The sequence below is a fragment of the Agelaius phoeniceus genome, chromosome 3 (assembly GCF_051311805.1).
Source record: "Agelaius phoeniceus isolate bAgePho1 chromosome 3, bAgePho1.hap1, whole genome shotgun sequence".
NCBI lineage: Eukaryota > Metazoa > Chordata > Aves > Passeriformes > Icteridae > Agelaius > Agelaius phoeniceus.
Genome location: NC_135267.1, coordinates 69,292,108 through 69,311,183, shown reverse-complemented (window position 1 = coordinate 69,311,183; position 19,076 = coordinate 69,292,108). Strand labels below are relative to the sequence as shown.

Sequence of the window (19,076 nt, the reverse complement as noted above, 5' to 3'; positions counted from 1 at the left end):
GTCCAGAAAAAAGTTTATTGCTGGACAAAAAAATATATTTGCAATATTTCCAATCTGTTGAAGTATTTAATATATAAGATCAGACAACTTTAGAGATGACCTTTGAAGAGTATCCACAGAAATGCTGACTAAATACTAGGATATGTGACATCATAGACAGGTGACATCGCATTATTTCCAGGCTCCTTGAAGTATTAAGAGAAATTCTGAAGGGCTTTTGCTATATGACTCTTCAATCTCTTCATCTTTCTATTTCACATCAGTATTTTCAGCCTTTTCACATGGGAAGATGTTCAACAATTTCAGAAAAAGTGTCCAAACTCAAATTTCTGGTTTCAGGTTCCTGATGGAGTAGGCATGATGATTTGAAACAGCTCTTCTGCTAATCCTGCAAAAGCATTCAAGAGAGAATGCAGTTGCAGCATTTCTTACACTTTGCCATTATCTGAATGATTAGAATATAATTTTTCACTGTTGTCTTCAAGTTCTGTGGTGGAGAAAGTTAAAAAATGAGTGTAATTTTTTCTTAAAGGAATAAAGGTAGATACACTTTTATTAACTCTTGGGCAGATTAATGTTTTGGATCTCTCTTGGAAACTGCTATGATTGTCAAAAATGGGTCAGAAGGAGAGATATTCTTTTCACTTTTATTCCTTCCATGCCATTCAATTTTTCAGTACTACTGTTTGGAAAAAAAATTTTACCATAGCTTGGAGCACTGAAAAAAAAAAAGTGAGGCTCAGATTCTATTGATTGTAATATTGAAGAAGAGACCCCACAGTGTGCCAGAGAGTTCTTCAAGAAGCTTGGCAGTTTATATGTACTCTTTTTTTTTTTTGCCTATTAAGATAAAAATGAAATTAATTTTACTTCAAAGAATTATGCAGTAGTTCTCATGTATTATATGTATGATAGTTCCATTATAAATATGGTTTTTTTCTAAGTGTTTTTTCAAATCCCAAAGAAAATTTAAATTGCAGTAAAAAAAACTATTTTCATTTATTTAAGAAAATGTATTATTTAAATGCATATTTAAAGATCAGATCACATTCAAATGTAACCCAACAAATTTGTGAAGAGAAATATAACTCTCCTCTTGAGTCCTTCAATTCAAACATCTCGTAAATGAGCAAAGAGGATGAATTGGGAATGAAGATCATTGTCTCAGTGCATCATTGAATGAGTCAATACTTTGCAGACTGCTAGTAGTCAATATTATTATTTGCAAGATATTCTATTCTCCAGTAGATCTATTTATAGTTAAACTTTGTGGACTGTATACTTTGTGGACTCCTATAGTATTACCATAAGCAGATGCTAGAAAGAAAAATCTATGAATTTGATTTTTGTTACAAGGGCATATTTCTGTCTGTTGTTTGACCAGTCAAATCATTTTTTTTATTTTTTCCCCTTTATTCCAGAGAGCACAATCAGATGAACTTGAAAAAATAGAAAAGCATAGCAAGGCATCCAAGGAAAAAGAAAATGCCAAGTCTTTGGATAAGCCAGAACAGTAAGAACATATTTATGATAGAGCAGTTTTGCTCACTTCAGAAAACTTTCACTTCTGTAGTAAAATATGTATAAAAAACCCCGAAGCCTGTACCTACTGACAGTGACTCAAATAATTTTTTTTTAATCACTTCTTCAGGTTCCTCTATGAACTCTCACTGATTCCCAACTTTTCAGAACGTGTGTTTTGCATCCTGTTCCAGTCAACATTTTCAGAAAGCATTGGTTCAATCCGTCGCAAACTTGAATTGTTACAGAAACTGTGTGAGGTAGGTTGTGCTCTGTGAAAAAAACAAATCTAAATTTTTGATTTTTAATCTTGTTAAGCTTTACTCATATTTCAAAAGTTTTCACTTTATTTACTTAGGTATTTCAAATATTTAAAATCTGAAGGATAGCAGAATTGCACATTTTATGATTGTACTTTAACATCAAAGTGAATTTTAAGATTAGCTTTTGCTACTAAATTATATAATGCTTTTGCCATCAGTGTGTATCAGTCTCTGGAAAACCGTGCACCTTCTCCTTTTGTTAAAGCAAAATCTTCTCTCTTCACAGTCACCATTATCACTCTTTCTCAAAGGAATGCCAGTTCAGCTAACCTTGTGTTGGTTGAGAAATGTGCAACTTAGTAATATCTCTGATATCTAGAGATAGCAATGTTGTATCTAGTCAGAAGAGATTACTGGAATTTTGCAGTCCCATGAAAAACAAATACATAGCTTTAAAATGCAGGTTTCACCAGAATTTTAATAACTTAAAACCATTTCAACCGTTTTACGTTTTACTATGTAATATCTTTTATTTAATGTTTTTAATTGTTCAACCTCAGTGTTTTATTAACTTGTTGATGAATTTTCTGTGAAATTAAATATGTTATTCACAATGTCAATATCAGTTAAGGATTACTATTTTGTTTTTCTTAACAGGTCATATCTGGTAATACTGTACAGATTTTCTCTTATTTTTTCTAAGTATCCATTTTGTAGATAATATTCTCCATTCATATAAAATTACATATTAACATTGTTCTACTTCTGCATGTTGCAGTAGAAGGTAACTTCCTTTATCTGAGTCTTTATACAAGTATTATTTCTAAACACAACATCAACAAATCTGTTCATAAACCATAAATATATATGGGACTTTGAACAGAATTTTTTTCTCTGTATTTTAGACATTGAAGAATGAATCAGGAGTTATGCGGGTTCTGGGTTTGGTTCTTGCCTTTGGGAATTACATGAATGGTGGAAACAGGACACGAGGACAGGCTGATGGGTTTGGACTAGATATTCTGCCAAAACTGAAAGATGTCAAGAGCAGTGTAAGTTGATTCAAGACTTCCTGAAGGCCTGAGAAGGTTAAAATCTCTGAAAATTACTTTGTTTCTGAGTGAATGGTGTGAAGCTTATGAAGGCATGTAGAAGGGACTTCTTTTGCTATTATGCTTACCTGAGCACACTTCTAGAGTTGGATGCATTTCTGTAGAATTATAAAAATTAACCATCTCTTTTCACTACTGTACAAACAAAAATACTTAAAATTATGTTTTAGTTCTTAGTCTGATGTAAATTTGATTTTCAGTACACTTTATCGTTTCAGCTTTTCTTGTAATTAAAAACAATACTATGGTCTTACTGCTAAAAGTTTATTATGGAAGTGGAAGGAGTTCCATGCTGATTCAAAATATTTGTGAGGGCAAAAATGTCACTCCTGAAAACGATTGAATAGGCATCCAGAGCATTTGGGATAACCCAAAATTCATTCTTTATGTATACCATGATTAAAGAGTTTGTATTTGACAATGGAACATGCAGCCACCTGAGTAAAGGACTTCTTGATTCAAGATCTGTCTAGTGTAGTCATCTCAGTAAAGACAATTATAAGTAGTGTTTTTTCTTGCTCAGTGCTAAACTGTAATTTGTGTGTTACCAGCACTTTTTGTCTTCAGTTAATAATTTTGGAGTTGCATTCAAATACCTGCTTTGTTTACAAGGAAACAATCTTTTGAGTTTCTATGGCTAATGAAAAACCTTATCTGAATGTGACAGATTATAGCAATAACTCTTGAGCCTTAAAATTTGTTGCTACATCTGTCTGGCGAGTCACTGTCAAGATCTTCAATTCTGCAAATGGCAGGAAAAAAGTGTTGGTTTCCATTCTTGGTCCGTCACTAAACATACATATTTTAGCTGCTGGTTTAGGAGATGTGAGCAGAGCTTTAACCCTGAGTTGAGAGAGCATGTCAGCCATTTGCCTTTTTAAATGGGTGGAGGAATTTCCTTCTTGCATGCTGGCTTCTTTGGTAAACCAAGGGAGCAGTGATGTGAATGACACTTCAGAGCAGCTTCCTTCAAAATGACTCTAAATCCAATGCATCACCAGTTTTAGAGCTCTGATCAGTATGAAATTAGGCACACTAAATTTAGTTTGGTAACTCAAGACTTCAGTATTTACTTTACTGGAAATATTATGACTATTAAGCTTTCAGTTACAAGATATATTTTCAGTTCATTTGTGACTGATCAGTCAGGAAAGTTCTTAAAAAATCCTTTTCTGAAAATATCTGAAAATTTAATTCTGTCCGAAATCCTCTTCAAATGGAAGATTTTTTTGCTGAAGTTTCATTAGAGAGCTTACAGAGGAGAAGCAATTAAAAAGCTCCCTCAACCCCCAACACTCCCCCCAGGCCCCCAAATTCCATTTTTTAAAAAACTTTCTTTGTTTAATTTAACTATGCTTTGGTTATAGTTGTAGCTTTGCAAACGAACTTGTATATACGTGAACCCAGAAACAATTTCTCTTTTTCTTCTTGGGAAATTTCAGAATGTAAGAGTTTGATTTGCAATCAGGTAGAATTAAAAATATGAGGAGTGTGTTACATGAGTGTTTTCTCTTTCTTCATTTTATTTAATGATTAAATGGAACTTCAGGGTGTGATTTGTTTTTGTAATTAGAAGCAATACTATGCTTCTTATTCGTTTGGGTGGTTTTTTGGTATGTTTCAATTTTTGGTTTTTTTTTTTTTTTTTTTTAAATGAAGGGATCAAACCAACAAAGTATTTTTTATACACTAAATATTTAATTTATCTGAATTATCTTTTCTGATTTTTTTTCTGTGAGTTTCAGTAACACAGCAAACTCTATCCTCTTCTATACAGGACAACAGCAGAAGTCTTCTATCATACATTGTCTCATATTATTTGCGTAATTTTGACGAGGTGAGTGAAAATGAAAATTAACTCTGTTAAATTCAGATTTAGCAGCCCAATTTACTAAATTTGCTCTTCTGTTAGTAAGATGCAGAAATATGTATAAATGTTCCCTGGGATTTCAGTTATATATTTTAGTATAGAATAAAAGTAATGAGCACTAGGTAACTGTTCATTTGTTTATTCATCAGGATGCTGGAAGAGAACAATGCATCTTTCCTCTTCCGGATCCACAAGATCTCTTCCAGGCTTCACAACTGAAGTTTGATGATTTTCAAAAAGATCTCCGCAAAATGAAGAAAGATTTGCGAGGTACAGAACCTAGATTAAAAGCTAATTTTATGTTACTGTTATAACTCTTCTATTCTTGTTTGTATCATTTTGAGAAATTAGATGTTACTGAAAAATAGTTGTGTATTTTTAACTTTTCAATTAGTAGTTCGCCTCTTTAATTTGCTTTTTATGACCATTTATGCCATAATCCATAATTTTGTGTAGATAACCTGTAGGAGGTTTTTAAATTAAACAGCATCAAAACAGTTAGGTTAAATCTTCTGTTTCAAAACCAAACAACTAATTTAGTTTTCCTTTTGTGTAAGCTGATTCCAAATCTTTGACCATAAAAAGCGCTGCAAATTGTTGGACCATGTCCATGATAAAAGAAAAGGTTTATAACCCGGTCTAAATACTATCTAGCAGATAAAATAGTATGTATAACATTGTTAAAGACACTTGAAATATCTGGACTTTACTGAACAGTAATAGCCAAAGTATTATTTTCTCCTCTTATGAAATGTTTTCTTTAAGTGAATTCAGCAAGCTTAAGATATATTTGCTAGACTTTAATGAGGATTAGTTATCATATATTTCTTATTAACATGGGGGCCTAAATACTGAATTTGTTAAGGAAGAGTAGTTTGCACAAATGATCCATGATCTTCAATATTACTGCAAAAAATCTCTACTAAACCGGTCAGTTACGTTACTGTGCTAAATCTTTGAGGGAGAGATGCAAATCAAGGAGTGATATAACTGTTGCCTTGCTGCTTTTAAATGCCATGCCTCTAGAGACCTAGGAATGGTTTGGTAATCCATTAATCCCTGGACGACCTAGAATGGGAGGTTTTCTATTACAACAAAAACATAACATGGTTACCAGATGATATCTGACCTTCTCTTCTTGTTGCTATGAAACTTTCTGTTTGGATATTTAAAAAATTATTTTCAATATTTTGACTATTTAAAGTATTTAGTATTTTTAGTATTCAAAGTTGTATCAAAGTCATTCAGGGTAACACTGAGGAATGAACAGTAGTATCATCCACTTACTGCTCCCGAACTACCTAGGGGGAAAAAGTCTCAGAATTCAGCCATGAAAACTTGTTTCTATACTTCTTGCAACTTCTAGATAATCTCAGAGCTGACATCTAAGCTTGCACATGCAGAAGAAGGATACTTAGGTCTTATTTCAAAAAGATACTTGAATTCAGGTGCATGTGAACAAATATACATTTCCTCACAAATTCCTCACAAATTCACCAAAAATGGGTTTTTGTACATGAATGGCTGAATATTTTCACATCAAAGTTGAAATTTGCACAAAGACATAAATCTCTTGTAGAATAAATCCACTCTGTGAAGTGATCAAAGCAGGAGTGCTGTAAAAATGGAAATTACACGCTTCAATCTGCCTTCAGATTGCAGTTGAATTCTTTCTGTGCTTCCAATCCAACCCTTAGGCTCAAGACTCTCTTGTCAGTCTGTTTTGTAGTTAATGAAACTGAAGAATAGCTACAAGCACTGTTGCTCTTTCCCTATTGCATTTGGTAAAAACGTTTTTGGGGACAGCACCAGCAGCTTCATCCTATCCTGAATATGCAGTGACAGTTTCAACACTAGACTGAAATATCAGTGATGACTTCTTAATTGTCTCCAGATATGCAAAATACTTTGTGTTGGCTTTCTTTTTCAAAGAAAAGTGACAAGATAAATTAAAAAACATTTGTGTTAAAAGATTTCATACCCCAAGAGCAGTAGTAGTAAAATTTAGTAATAAACTAAAAATTCTGTGTATTCTGATAGCTTAATTATTGTGATGATTTCAGTGAGATAGAATAGCCTGTCTCAATGACAATAATTTCTAAATAGAGTACAAGCTTTAACAGAATGTATAAAATTACTTCAAAGGGGTTATTTTTCTCTTCATTTACTTTAAGTACACTGCCAGATTTACTAATGAACATGTGGAATCTTATGAGTTACTAGAGCGAGTAAGGGCCTTATCAAGTGTCTGAACAGGAAGAGGGTTGTATGATGCTGAGAAAATTCTGACAAAATTCTAAATATGAACTTATTATTTTGAAGTCAGTGTGATTAAATGAGTATTGATTATTCCTGGGAAACACTGACTTTAGAGGCATAGAAATAAGTGCCCAGAATACATTAGAATCTTATACTGTGATGTGGACTGTAACCTTGGACTTACATTCATCAGGAATTAGATGGCAGATTTTGTGAGTGGATTTCACCATTTGGTGAGGGTGGGTGTTTGATTTGTTCTTTGTCATGGAGAAACTGAAACTTGTAGATAATACTGATGCAGGCACTAACAGTTTAATGTTAGTTTTAAATATGCTGAATACCATGCAGTGAGATCATGCTTATTACAGTGTGGGAAGGAGGTATTGATTCACCCAGAAAAAAGTCTTCTGCAGATATTCTATTGCTGTCTTAGAAAACTTTTCATGATCATTATTCAAAGGTAAATTTCATTTAAAAAAACTCAACAGAATACCCACAAAGAAGAGGACAGTTATTATTAAAAAAAAAAAAGGTTTCATAGCTGTAACAATAGCAGTTCATTTTAGTACTGCTGTGTTTTTCCATCTAAAGATGTAGTATACACAGAGACATGCAGATATAAATAATCTTCATGATTCTGTAAAATAATTTTGTTAATGTGTTCTTTTGCAGTTTGGAGTTTGGGTTTATGTTTGTATTAGAGTTATTATGCCGACTGCTTAAAAAGAAAAAGGACTTGTTCAAACTTCTATGCTTTCTTCCCTTTTGACTATCAAGGCTATTGTCCATTTTCAAGTGTTTATGAACTCTATGCCTTGGCAGTTTGTCAAATTTTGGAAAATTTCAGATTTTACTCCTCTAGTATTTCAGATTAAAAGTGCAAGTCCCAAGGAGTTTTAGAAGCATGCCATGAGCCTGTTCCAAGATGAATAAGAGAGAAATTTGGGTTTTTTAAATAATACAGATCCAAAGGATAACAATTATATACCAGATTTTTTTTGTAAGATAGAAGACCAAAGAACAAGTAGATACTCTTACTAACAAATCAAGTGAGTTTGGCTCCATCTGTTGCTCCTAGATTTCACAGCTCTCCAGGATTCCCACTTTAGCCTTTTTTACTTCAGTGACATATAGTTTGTTAAGCAACTTGATCTGCTTTTGATCTCTCCTGGCTGTCAGCAATGTTCCTTGATGCAGTCATGCCAAGCAATGACTTCTGTTCCTATGTCATTCCACAGAAGAAACTTTAGCACTTGCCACATGACTTAAATCAACTCACCATGTAAAGAAAATTGGGCATCCAGGGTCACAGGAGCAGTGTGTGACACTCACTGATTAGGACCTCTGTTATATAACTATTAGTATCAGTATGTTTTTCTAGACACTTCAGAGTGCTCCAGCTAGAGCAGAAAGATGTGGAAAACATGTATTAAATCAACCAAGATTCTAACCCTCTTTGCTCTGACACTCTCTTAAGGTTAAATTTTGATTTAGGAGAATGTTGGATTTGTAGCCGAAATCCACAGTGGATGTGGATGAAATTCTTCCAGACATATTTGGTTTAGGAAAGAACTAGAACACTAAAATGGCATTGTGAGTTATAGAATTATAGCAAGTTAAAAATGTTTAGAAGCTATTCTTTGGCTACACATTAGCATTCTAGCCTCATAACATTAAGTTTATTCTTGCTAATCAGAAACTAATTCATCACTTGTCACTTATTGCAAAACTTTCACTGAAGCTCAGCTAAAAGGGAATTAGAAACAATGTCAGGCTGAAAGTAAATCTGACTAGAAGAAGAGATTAATAGTACAATGAAATGCAGATTGCTGTGAAACTGAGTTGAATTCAGTACTTGTTTATATGTTATAATGTCATATTTAATATATTTGATTGGAAAGTGACTACAAGGAATAATTATCATAATTAAACATTATTTTTGTAGTGATGCTTTCTTTTCCTATTCTGAGTGTTTACAACTCATTGAAAATTCTCCATCCAAAAGAAGCTAGACTGTGTGGCCCAGTACATCTCCCTGATTTGGAATAAATGTGACTGAGAATGTTTATAAAGTGTTAAGCATTTGCAGAACACTTTGTATTTTAAAAGTATGTTCCAAGAAAAGTCCTGGAGTATCTTGGAAAAATACATTTTTGAAAAATACATCCCTATTTTTTTCAGTGCTTCTTACAGTCACCTAAAGTTATCTATTCACTTTGGACCTGCTAGCTGTAGAGCTGTTATGTGCTCTTGTGTTTAACACCTGCTGTGTGAATAAGAGCATTGCAAGTACCATCTTGTGCAATAAAAAGGCTTTCAAAGGTTGTATTTGGGATGCTGTCAATGTGCAATTCAGAGAGTTTGGACAGCAACAGTCTTGCTAGTCATTCCTCTTGCCTCAATAAAGTTTATCCTCAATACCTAGAAAGAGTTCCCAACCCTGAGAGTTCAGTCAAACTGTAGTTTGAGATGGAATTTTCCTCTTCGTGGTCAAATCTGTGTCTGGGGTGCAGGGCTTACTTTGCAAAGTAAGATTGCATCCACTACTAGTTCTTTAATAAGTAATATTAATGCTTTCAGACTAAAGTTAAAAAAAAAAATTGCAGCATTCTATTTGCCCCCCTCTCTCTCACACACACACACATGTATCCTGGTATCGTTTCATATTCTCAAGAATATATTCTCCCTGTGTTCCATCATAGTTCTGATTATGGATCTAAGACTCTAGCAACGTTCCAATGCCACTTCTTGATCAGAAGTTAGAGTGGTAATAATTGTAACTTCAATTAACAAATTTGAGCAGCCTTAATCTATTTAGGGCCTCACTTCAGGTGGAGGAAAGGGAAGGGATTGCTCTTCTAAATTTGACTGTCCTCTCCTAAAGGAGAGGGACAATCTAAGAATTGATAGATTTTCCAGTTAAGGAAAGGCCTTGAGCCTAATCTGCTGATCTGTCTTTTAAAAAACTAAAGTTTGGTGAAATAAAGAATATCCTAAGAGATTTCCCAAAAAAATTTTTAATGCGCTTGTACACTGGTATTTCAAGTTTCAAGACAAGGCAGAGCTGGAGTAGAGAGAATTGAAATGAGAAAAAAAATTTATTCTTTAGAGTTTGAATTGCATCATCAAAAACATTCAGAATTTGAAATGTTTGTGGTTTTGTCATTCTCTGTTAATAGGTTTGCTACAAATGTGAATGAAGATATTTCCCAATTAAGAAATAGATTCTTTATTTTTTTTCTATGATCCATAGATCCATATTCTGGTAAAAAAATTCCTTCAGTCTTTTATAAAATAATGCCAAATCACTCAAGGTAATTAATAGCAAAATAGTATAGCAACAGTAGTAGTTTGGGTCAGTCCTCCAGTTATCTCTATCACTTACCTCTACAGAAACAGGTATTATTTTAACCAAATTAAATCTTTACATTTGCCTACTCATTAACAACTGTACATCCACAAATTCTATCTGTTTTTTCTGTTATCACTGAAAGGGTTAATTGCTGCAGCTATGCCGCATGCAGATTCCTAAACCTAAACCAGATGTAAACTAAAGCCAGGCTTTCAGTCAATCTGTGAGTCATATTTTACTGTCCTTAAAACTCCAAACAAGGAGCTGTCTATGGAAGCCCTTGAAGACTCAGCAGTTCTTAGTGTAAGTCATTACAATTCCAAAAAAAATAAATAGAAGAAAATTAAGAGCTCTTTCTGTATTTGTGGCTGGGTTCATCAGAGTGTGTCTTTTGATGAGGCCAGCATTGTTTCCTTTAGATAAAGTCTAAACTTTCTTTTAAAGTCACAGGTTGCAGTTGTAGGGAATCCAGAAAGCACTGAGGAAGTTGAGAAAGGCGTGATAAAGTTGTTCTGTAGTTTTCGGACAAGTAGGACACAGCCACATCTCCTGTGGAAGCCTGAGTACTCAGAACCTTAGAAAATTAAGGACATAATTTCAAAGCTTCCATAAAAACTTTAATACAAACAGTCTAGCAAGTCTCAATTAAAGGGGTGCTCTCAAATATCTTAAACTATCTTGAAAATCCACCTGACTTCTAGAAGACTTCTTTAGATAAGTATGCAGTTTCTGAATTAGTTAACAAAAACAGCTTAAGGGATCCAGCATAATTCATTAGTCTGCTTGCTTTTTTTATTTTTTTTATGGGGTGGGTTTTTATGTTCAGTGTGGGGTTTTTGTTTGTTTGCTTTTATTTTTCATTAAATTTTTATATTTTGGGGGTTTGAAAAGAAAACTCCCGTTGCCCATTTTTATACTTGCCAAAGAAAATGCAGTAAGCCCGAGGAGCAGCTGGCCATCTAGTCACCCAGTTTGTTCAAACAGAAATCTTTTATATTTGGAAGAGATTTGTGCTTCCAGGGGCTAAAATTAGGTATCCAACAGAACCAGCTGGAAAATATGCATTAGACAGATAGTATGAATGTTGAAAACTTTTTTTTTCTCCTTTTCAGAAAGGTAAAGTAACTATTTCAAATAATGAGACTGAGTGCATTTTGCATCACATACCACAATCACTTACTGAAAATGTTAGTGCAAAGCACAGAGTGTTTTGTCACTTTCCTTTTCCATATAGATGTCTCTTAAGTGATATTGGCTGTTGTGAACCTTTGTATGTTTTTACTAAATTGACCTGAAATAAAAATAAAACAAAAATATAGGATGAGCAAGCTAACACAATAGCTTGAAAAAATGCAATTAATTGTATTTTAACACAGAAATAGAGAATGAGATGAATTCTTGAGATACTGGATACAGCTGAAATTACAATTTGTTTAAATCTCTAAACTGGTTTTAAGCACAGAATCTCACATCAATTTCCAGTTCAGAAGCATTTGAGACACATATGTATGTATGAGCAAAAAAGCTACCAGTTTGAATTGCCCACAAGAATCCATTCTGATTGCTTCTGTGAAAAATGGCATACAGTTCTCTGCAGCGTATGATCTTGAGAGGAGATGAAATTAAATGTACTATCGGTCCTTGCCATCGTTTCTGTATTGCTTATAGGTGAAAATTGATTTAGAGAGCTGGAGAAAAGGTGTCTCTGCCCTTGCCAACTTCTGTTTAGGATTTGAGATCTTAGGAAGGTCTCAAGTGCATAATTTGGGACTAGAGGATACTGAAACCTTCACCTTGCTTTAAAGTAACAAAAAGTATCTTTATTCCTGTTTGGGCAATTCAGTCTTGTGACGTCAGTTTCTACCTAGTGCTTGGCTTTTGTGACTGCCTATATGAGTCTCTTTTGTGGTGCCTTGCATACTTTTCAATTCCTTCAATATAAGAAAATTTAAGATCTGCTGGAAGCAAATGGAGTTTTAAAGATTTGCTAACTTTGCCTAAGTTTTTCAATTGTATATATATCTGCTAAAATGAGAGAATAACTAAACATGAGAATAGGGAACATAAGACCAGGTTTTGACTCAGTTAAGAATAATCAGACAAGCTTTTGCTTTAGACAAAACTTTGTTACAAAGTCATCACAGCAGATGCCCTTTGCCAATCTATTCCTTTAATATTTGGGATGTTTAGCTGAGCAGCTTCATGGAGATAAATGTGTTTGAGTTTGAAGCTGAGGATAAAAAATATTACATTTAGAAGGCTGTTTGTATTCTCACATACTTTTTTTTTCCCCCATGTTTTTTTCTCCATGTTGCTTAGAAGTTATTAAATACCTTCTGACACAAGCATTTACTCAGTATCTTACTTCTTCATTTGGGAAGAAATACTGGGAACTGGTATTTTGTACTACTTTCATCAAGATCAACACTCTAAATTCTTCAGTTACAATGAGGAATAGCAATGGCTCATATGAATAGTGGGGCTTTATATTCTAGTGACAAATTACAGAAAGCAAGGAAATGCATGTTTCGGAATGTATGCACTTGAACTGGAATTTCTGAGACAGAATCAAGGAGGATTCTTTTCTGTTGAATGATAGGAGCTTGTCACAGCCTAAAAAGATTTCCCTTATGGTGGAAATTGGAGCTCAACATTCATCTGAAATTAAAGTCTTGGGTCTTCTCTTAACCCAAATTAAATTAGCTCGGAAGTGTGAAGGTAACACCTTACCCACAAATAATCGTTGTGTCAGGGCTGCTTTAGGCTCCAGGCTCTCTGTCTTCGTTTTTAGTCCAATAAGAAGCAAGCTGTTCTTGTTCAAGTTCTCTCAGATTGTAAGAGCACTCATGGCTCGAACTCTCTTTCACTTTAGTCCTTTTACTCTTTTACTTTTGAAAAATGTGGAACTCTTCACCACATCTCTGTTTTTATCAAGTATCAAGGCCTCATCTGGCCTAACTCCCTAAATTAAGGTCATTCCTACTATTTGGTGCGGATTTTGCATTTGAACCTTATTTAATTCAGTCACTATTACCTGGGGGCAGGTATATCAATACAGCCTGGAATCTGAGTTTTTAATTTTGTTCCCATACAATTCTGCCCTTTAAATTTGTCTTTCTCCCTCAAAACCATTGGATACTTTTGTTAATTTTTTGCTACCACTTATTTAAACTCACACACTGGCCACAAATTATCTGCATATAAAAATATTTTATTGGGAACATGACTTTTCGTGACTCTATTATCATAGTGTTTGTACTTGCAGTGTGTTTGAGGCACATATTCCAGTGGTTTGCCTGGATATGAATTAAAGTGTCTTTTCTTATAGTATGCAGATCCATGCTATGATGTGTCATCCTAAACTAATCTGTGACTCCAATTTCAGCATGTGAGACAGAAGCAGCAAAAGTTTATCAGCTATCACTAGAAGAGCACCTACAGCCCTTCAAAGACAACATGGAGCAATTCATTAGTCAAGGTAAATAATGAAACATCACTTAACCTTTTCATGACATTTCAAAGGAAAGTTATGGGAACAATGTTTATACATTGTGGGAAAGGGACTGTTTATTTTGGCATCATAGAAAGACATGGATTAGTTTGATCAGATGCCACACAGTTCTAAAAGATTTGCAAAGTTGTTCTCTTGTACTGTAGGTGACTCACTCTCCAATGCTATTGGCTTGAGTGTGTGATCTTCTAAGTTCAACATTCCAGTAGAAAACAAATTTACAGCCTTTGTTCCTTGAAAAATTATTGAAGCTGGATTTGTTTCATTAACTTAATTCCAATGAGATAATTCTTTTATATGCGCCAAAAACATGGCATAAGCATAACAAAAGTAGTTAAAGGTTTTTCAGATATACTGCAAACCCATATGAAATATTTGGATGTGATTAATGAATAACACTGCAATAAAAAATATATTAAAAATATCCAGGATCAACTGGCATCCTGCATATTAGGAGAAAAACACTTTTAAAATGAATAGACTATGGTTTACTAGACTTTTTTTTGATGAGATTATAGGAAATATGGATAACTTTGGGTTTTCACTAATGCATGTCAGAGCATCTCTTGAAATTCTACGCTGCATCAACCGATTTGCTTTTTAGTACAAGTCAGAATTCAATGCATCAGGGTTAAAATACCCTGATGAGTATACCAACATAATTTTAACATTTTTCTGTGCATTTTTCTGCGCATTTTTCTGCTTTGATACTTCCTTTTATAATCAAAGACCTGTTGTCTCCTGAACAGGCATTAGGTGAGAATTCTGTTTCTAGTGCTGATTTATCAATTCATTAACCTAGAGCTACCATATCTAGAAATATTTATTAAATGAATGTGATTTGTATTTGAGAGGCCTGTCAGATATGCTTGTATATCTTCCTGGTTAGAGTATCCAAGATGACTATCTGTCCAAATGTTATAAGTGGAATACCTATGGAATCACAGAATGGTTTGAGTTGGAGGGGACTGAACCAGGCTACACATGTGCTGATCCATGCTACAGGAATCTCAATTACAGGGAATAAATTGAGCACACCAAATATTTTTAATCATCAAATATGAACTGATGTTTTCTAAGACAAGTCTGGCAAACAGGGTGTTGTCTCCAGCACTAGTAGGTATGAACCAATTTCAAGCTGAATTCTGGTTATGAATATATGGCATACAAATATTTCAGTAGTGGTACGATTGAACATGTAGCAAGTGTTTTGCTTTAGGTTCATATTATAGTTTTTATGTATAGATAGGGGACTTTCAAATCACAAGTTTGTCTGCAAGATATCACTGTTGGCATACTGTAAATCATGTCATTTAACCTTATTAACAGAGTAGGAAATCAAACATGGGGATTGTCCCTGGAAGTGTTCAAGGCCAGGTTATGGAGCTCTGAGCAACCTTGTCTAGTGAAAGGTGTCCCTGACTATGGCAGGGGGTTGGAACTAGATGATCTTTCAGGTCCCTTCCAACCCAAACCATTCTATGATTATATGATTCTGTTTCAGCAGAAGTAAAATTTGTTAAAATTGTGTTTTTCCTTTTAGAAACCATATTTTTTTAAAGTATCTAACTTTATACTTATGCTTATTTTATGATTTCTGGCTATACTTTCCTGAATATAATTTTATATATGCTGTATAATGATCTGGTTTTGCAAAGATATGCAATTTCCTTTGTGATTATGTGTCTGTACTTCAGGAGAGTGAGGAAAAAGAAAAGAAAAAGGTATATCCATCACATCCGTTAGGAGGTCTGCTGTGTTCCCATATTAATAGTGTATATTGTTGTGTGGTTAAGAAAAGGAGAAACCCATAATGTCAGTAACAATATCACTATCTCATGTTGATGAAAATAATTGGAAATGTATATTGTGAACACAGTAAAGTGTGACTAAACAATTTCTACATTTTTTTTAAATAGTAGGGCCTATTATGCAGAATTCTGTCCTAATGTAAGAAAGACAAAGGCTAACATATAGCAAGAAAGAATCCCTGGTTAAGTTCCAAAAATAAAGTAATTTAAATACCTTTCATTATGAAATCCTTTGTTTTTACTTCATGGGATTGAATTCCGACTTGAAAGAGGCCATGTTTAAAGCAGGATTTCTCTTTCCTGTTCAGTGTTTGACAAGCTTTTGATCTAGATATTTTTTCTAGGGGCTTTTGTTGTTTGTGTAGACATAATCGATGAGTCTTTTCAGCTAGACTGCACACGTGATCATTTAGAAAAACAGAGGGACAATTCTTGGCACCTTTTGGGGATTTTTGTTTATATAACATATGCTCTGGGCAAAGAAAAATCAAGCTTTACATTTTTATCTTTTCAAGTTCCAGTTTCTCTAAAGTCAGAAAAAGTTTTAACTTATAATTCAGATGAAAAGCATTTTTCATAAGGTTGAATTATTTGGCATGTTTATATGATGCCTTTTCAGAGTAGATAACTTGTGTGCATAATGGGACCCAAAAGTTCAAAGGAGCTAGTTACTTACAGCATATTCACTTATACGTGTTGCAAGCAGCTAAAATGGAAAATGGTTTTCCCACAGGCAAGAAAACTTGGATACCAAAGTAAATATCCTTGGCAAGGGGTTAGAAAGGCAATGCTTTATAAGAATAGTAACTGCCACACACAGCTAGATAACTTTGTGTTATGTTACTGCAACTAGTCTAGCTGATTGTTGCTAATTATGTATTAATTGAAAAATAGTTTTTTAATGTTAACACTTTTATTAGATTCATCAGAGACAAAACAAGGTTGTATATCTCTAACTTGATTGTAAAGATGGTTTCATTTGAAAGCTAAAGAAGGGAAAGAGGCAAGAATGTGTTCAGAATAATGAAATTTTTAGATTAAAGTGGTAGTGATACACGTGATGAAGGCTGTTCAGTATTTGCCTTGCTATCCAAGTCAGTAGGGTAAACAGCCAGCATGTGCATTAAAGTATGCAAATTAGTGACAGGATGCCAGTCCTTTCTTGAGGGACTTCATGATCATTCTTATAGTGATCAATATACTTAGCAGGAAGTTAAATTACCTGTGCTTTCCTTTCTACATTGGCTTAGTGGATATTGGCAAGCATGATTTACCCTGTGCACTGGATTTTTGAGGGTCTGTGTGCTTCAAAACCTCCAACAAAATTCTCTCTGTTCATCCAGGTTGTTTTCTTCCATGTTTTCTCCTCCTTGTTTTGTTTTAATGTTCTCTTTTTGAGTCCACATGCTGCAATCTTCAAATGTATGATATGGTTGTCCTGTTCTTATGAATGTCAATTTTTTTTCTGAGCTTCACCATAGCCATCCAATTTAAAAAGGGAAAAATAAAAAAAAAAGTGGAAAATCTGCTTCAACAAAGGATATTGAAGATAAGTAGTCAGAAAATACAAAACTTTTCAAAATATTTTTTTTCTTATTTAGTTTTTATTGCTATTTACCTAAGCATTTCCAATATGTAATATATAACTGTGAAATTTAGTAAAATTTGTCCTTTCCAATGAAAATTTATTCATACCAAACAGTAGGAATTTAAAATTTGCATGTTCCAAATATAGCATATATAGTCACATTTTCTGTCTTTGAGTTATTCCTCACAAGTTGTCACAATTTGAATGAGAGAGATTGAAAGCAAAGCACTGTTTGGGAACCTTGTCTCCATTGTTCCATATGCAGCTGTGGATAGATAGGGGTGCAAGTACATGAGAGATCACATCTACCAGCTTGGAAAGTTTCAGAAATCACTTCTTTTTCTGGTGAAAATGAGTCTGACATGAGACAGTGGGGAAATGCTGAGGGCACTAATTATCACGAGGTTTGTAGAGGAATTTCTTTAGCAGTTAGTAATCCTTTAGCCTTGTCCCCACTGGACAGGTTAGACAGCTCAAACTGAAAGAATTGTGTGTGCATGAACCACAAATGATTCGTAGTCCTCAGATTTTAACTGTGGTTAAGTTTGCAGTGAGAAGCAGTCTCTGGGTGTCTGCTGTTGAGGTGCTGTCTTGGCTGTGCATTCTTGTCAGCTTGATAAAGCAGGAGACTCACAGCAGGAGGTAGCAGCCATCACTCCCTCAGAATAGCAAGTCTTTTTTGGGAAGTGGGAAGATTCAGTATGTTGAAATCACAGCTTTTCCACTGAGATTCTATAAATTGTGAAAATGTTGCAGACTTCAAATCTGAACAAATCATCCTACATCATATTAAGAAGCCAAGCCAATATAATTTGTTTTAGACTTTAGAAAAAACATTATGCCGTGGGAGGAGTACAAGCATTGTTTGCAGAAGTAAAAACAAAATTTTCTGATGTTTGGCTAGTTCATTTAAAAGCAATAAGAATTATTCCAGTGTGATTTTAAGTTTTGGACCACAGGGTAGCCATTCAGTCTTTGGTTCCTTCTAGTCTAAATTTGCAAAACTGCAGTTCTGCTATTGTAAATGAATACAAGCACCAGGTTTTGTTCTGCTGGACCCAAGAATATAGACTCTTCTCCAGACATTAATTCTAGTCACATCCTGATGATCTTACAGAATAAAGATGCTAAAATTGTCCTGTTGGTTGAACTGTCTGTAACTACCTCCTTCTTTTGCCTGGAAGAGCTTTCAGGAACCCAGTTTCCAAACTGTTACTAAAGGAATGTATAAATCACAGTGAGTTCTATTTATCGCTGTAGCTGCAACCAGATAGTTGGTCATGACTTGTTCTCTTAGGTCAAGTACCAAAAGGCTATGCTCCATCAAATGATGGATTGTGAATGAGACTAAAGCATCAGACTGAATTTTGGATGTCTGGGTTAAGTTCCTGGCTCCAGAAATACTGTAGATGATTGCAAAATGAGTGCTACTATGGTAATCTGAATTCTGGCCTTTTCTAACCCAGAATGATTGATTTTGCAGATTTCATTTTCTTTAAATATTGTTTTTATAATTTGATAAATATAAGGGAGAACATAGCAGTAGTTCATAATTTTTCTAAAAATAATTTGAGGAAAATATGACTGAAGCATGATTAGGAAGATATATGAATAAATATGTTTTTGTTTTTCTTTAAAAAATTGCACAGAACATTAAGAGGTTGGATATTAGTAATTTATGTGGAGACACTCACTTTAAATATTATTGTGATTACCAAAATATTCTCATTAGTAATATCTAAAAAATACTTTTTTTCCTTTGAGAATAAAATGTTGGAGGAATATGAAG

General features: G+C 34.0%; 1 protein-coding gene across 4 annotated transcripts in view; it reads left to right on the top strand.

The window, feature by feature from the left end:
* The window catches only part of FMN2 (formin 2), a 152,821-nt gene that overhangs the window by 89,247 nt on the left and 44,498 nt on the right, over positions 1–19,076 (top strand). For all 4 annotated transcript variants that reach the window (XM_077175543.1, XM_077175544.1, XM_077175542.1 and 1 more), the window contains 6 exons: positions 1,422–1,513; positions 1,652–1,781; positions 2,690–2,836; positions 4,674–4,733; positions 4,916–5,036; positions 13,763–13,855. In XM_077175543.1, the coding sequence (XP_077031658.1) occupies positions 1,422–1,513; positions 1,652–1,781; positions 2,690–2,836; positions 4,674–4,733; positions 4,916–5,036; positions 13,763–13,855 (643 nt within the window). The remainder of the gene's footprint in view (positions 1–1,421; positions 1,514–1,651; positions 1,782–2,689; positions 2,837–4,673; positions 4,734–4,915; positions 5,037–13,762; positions 13,856–19,076) is intronic.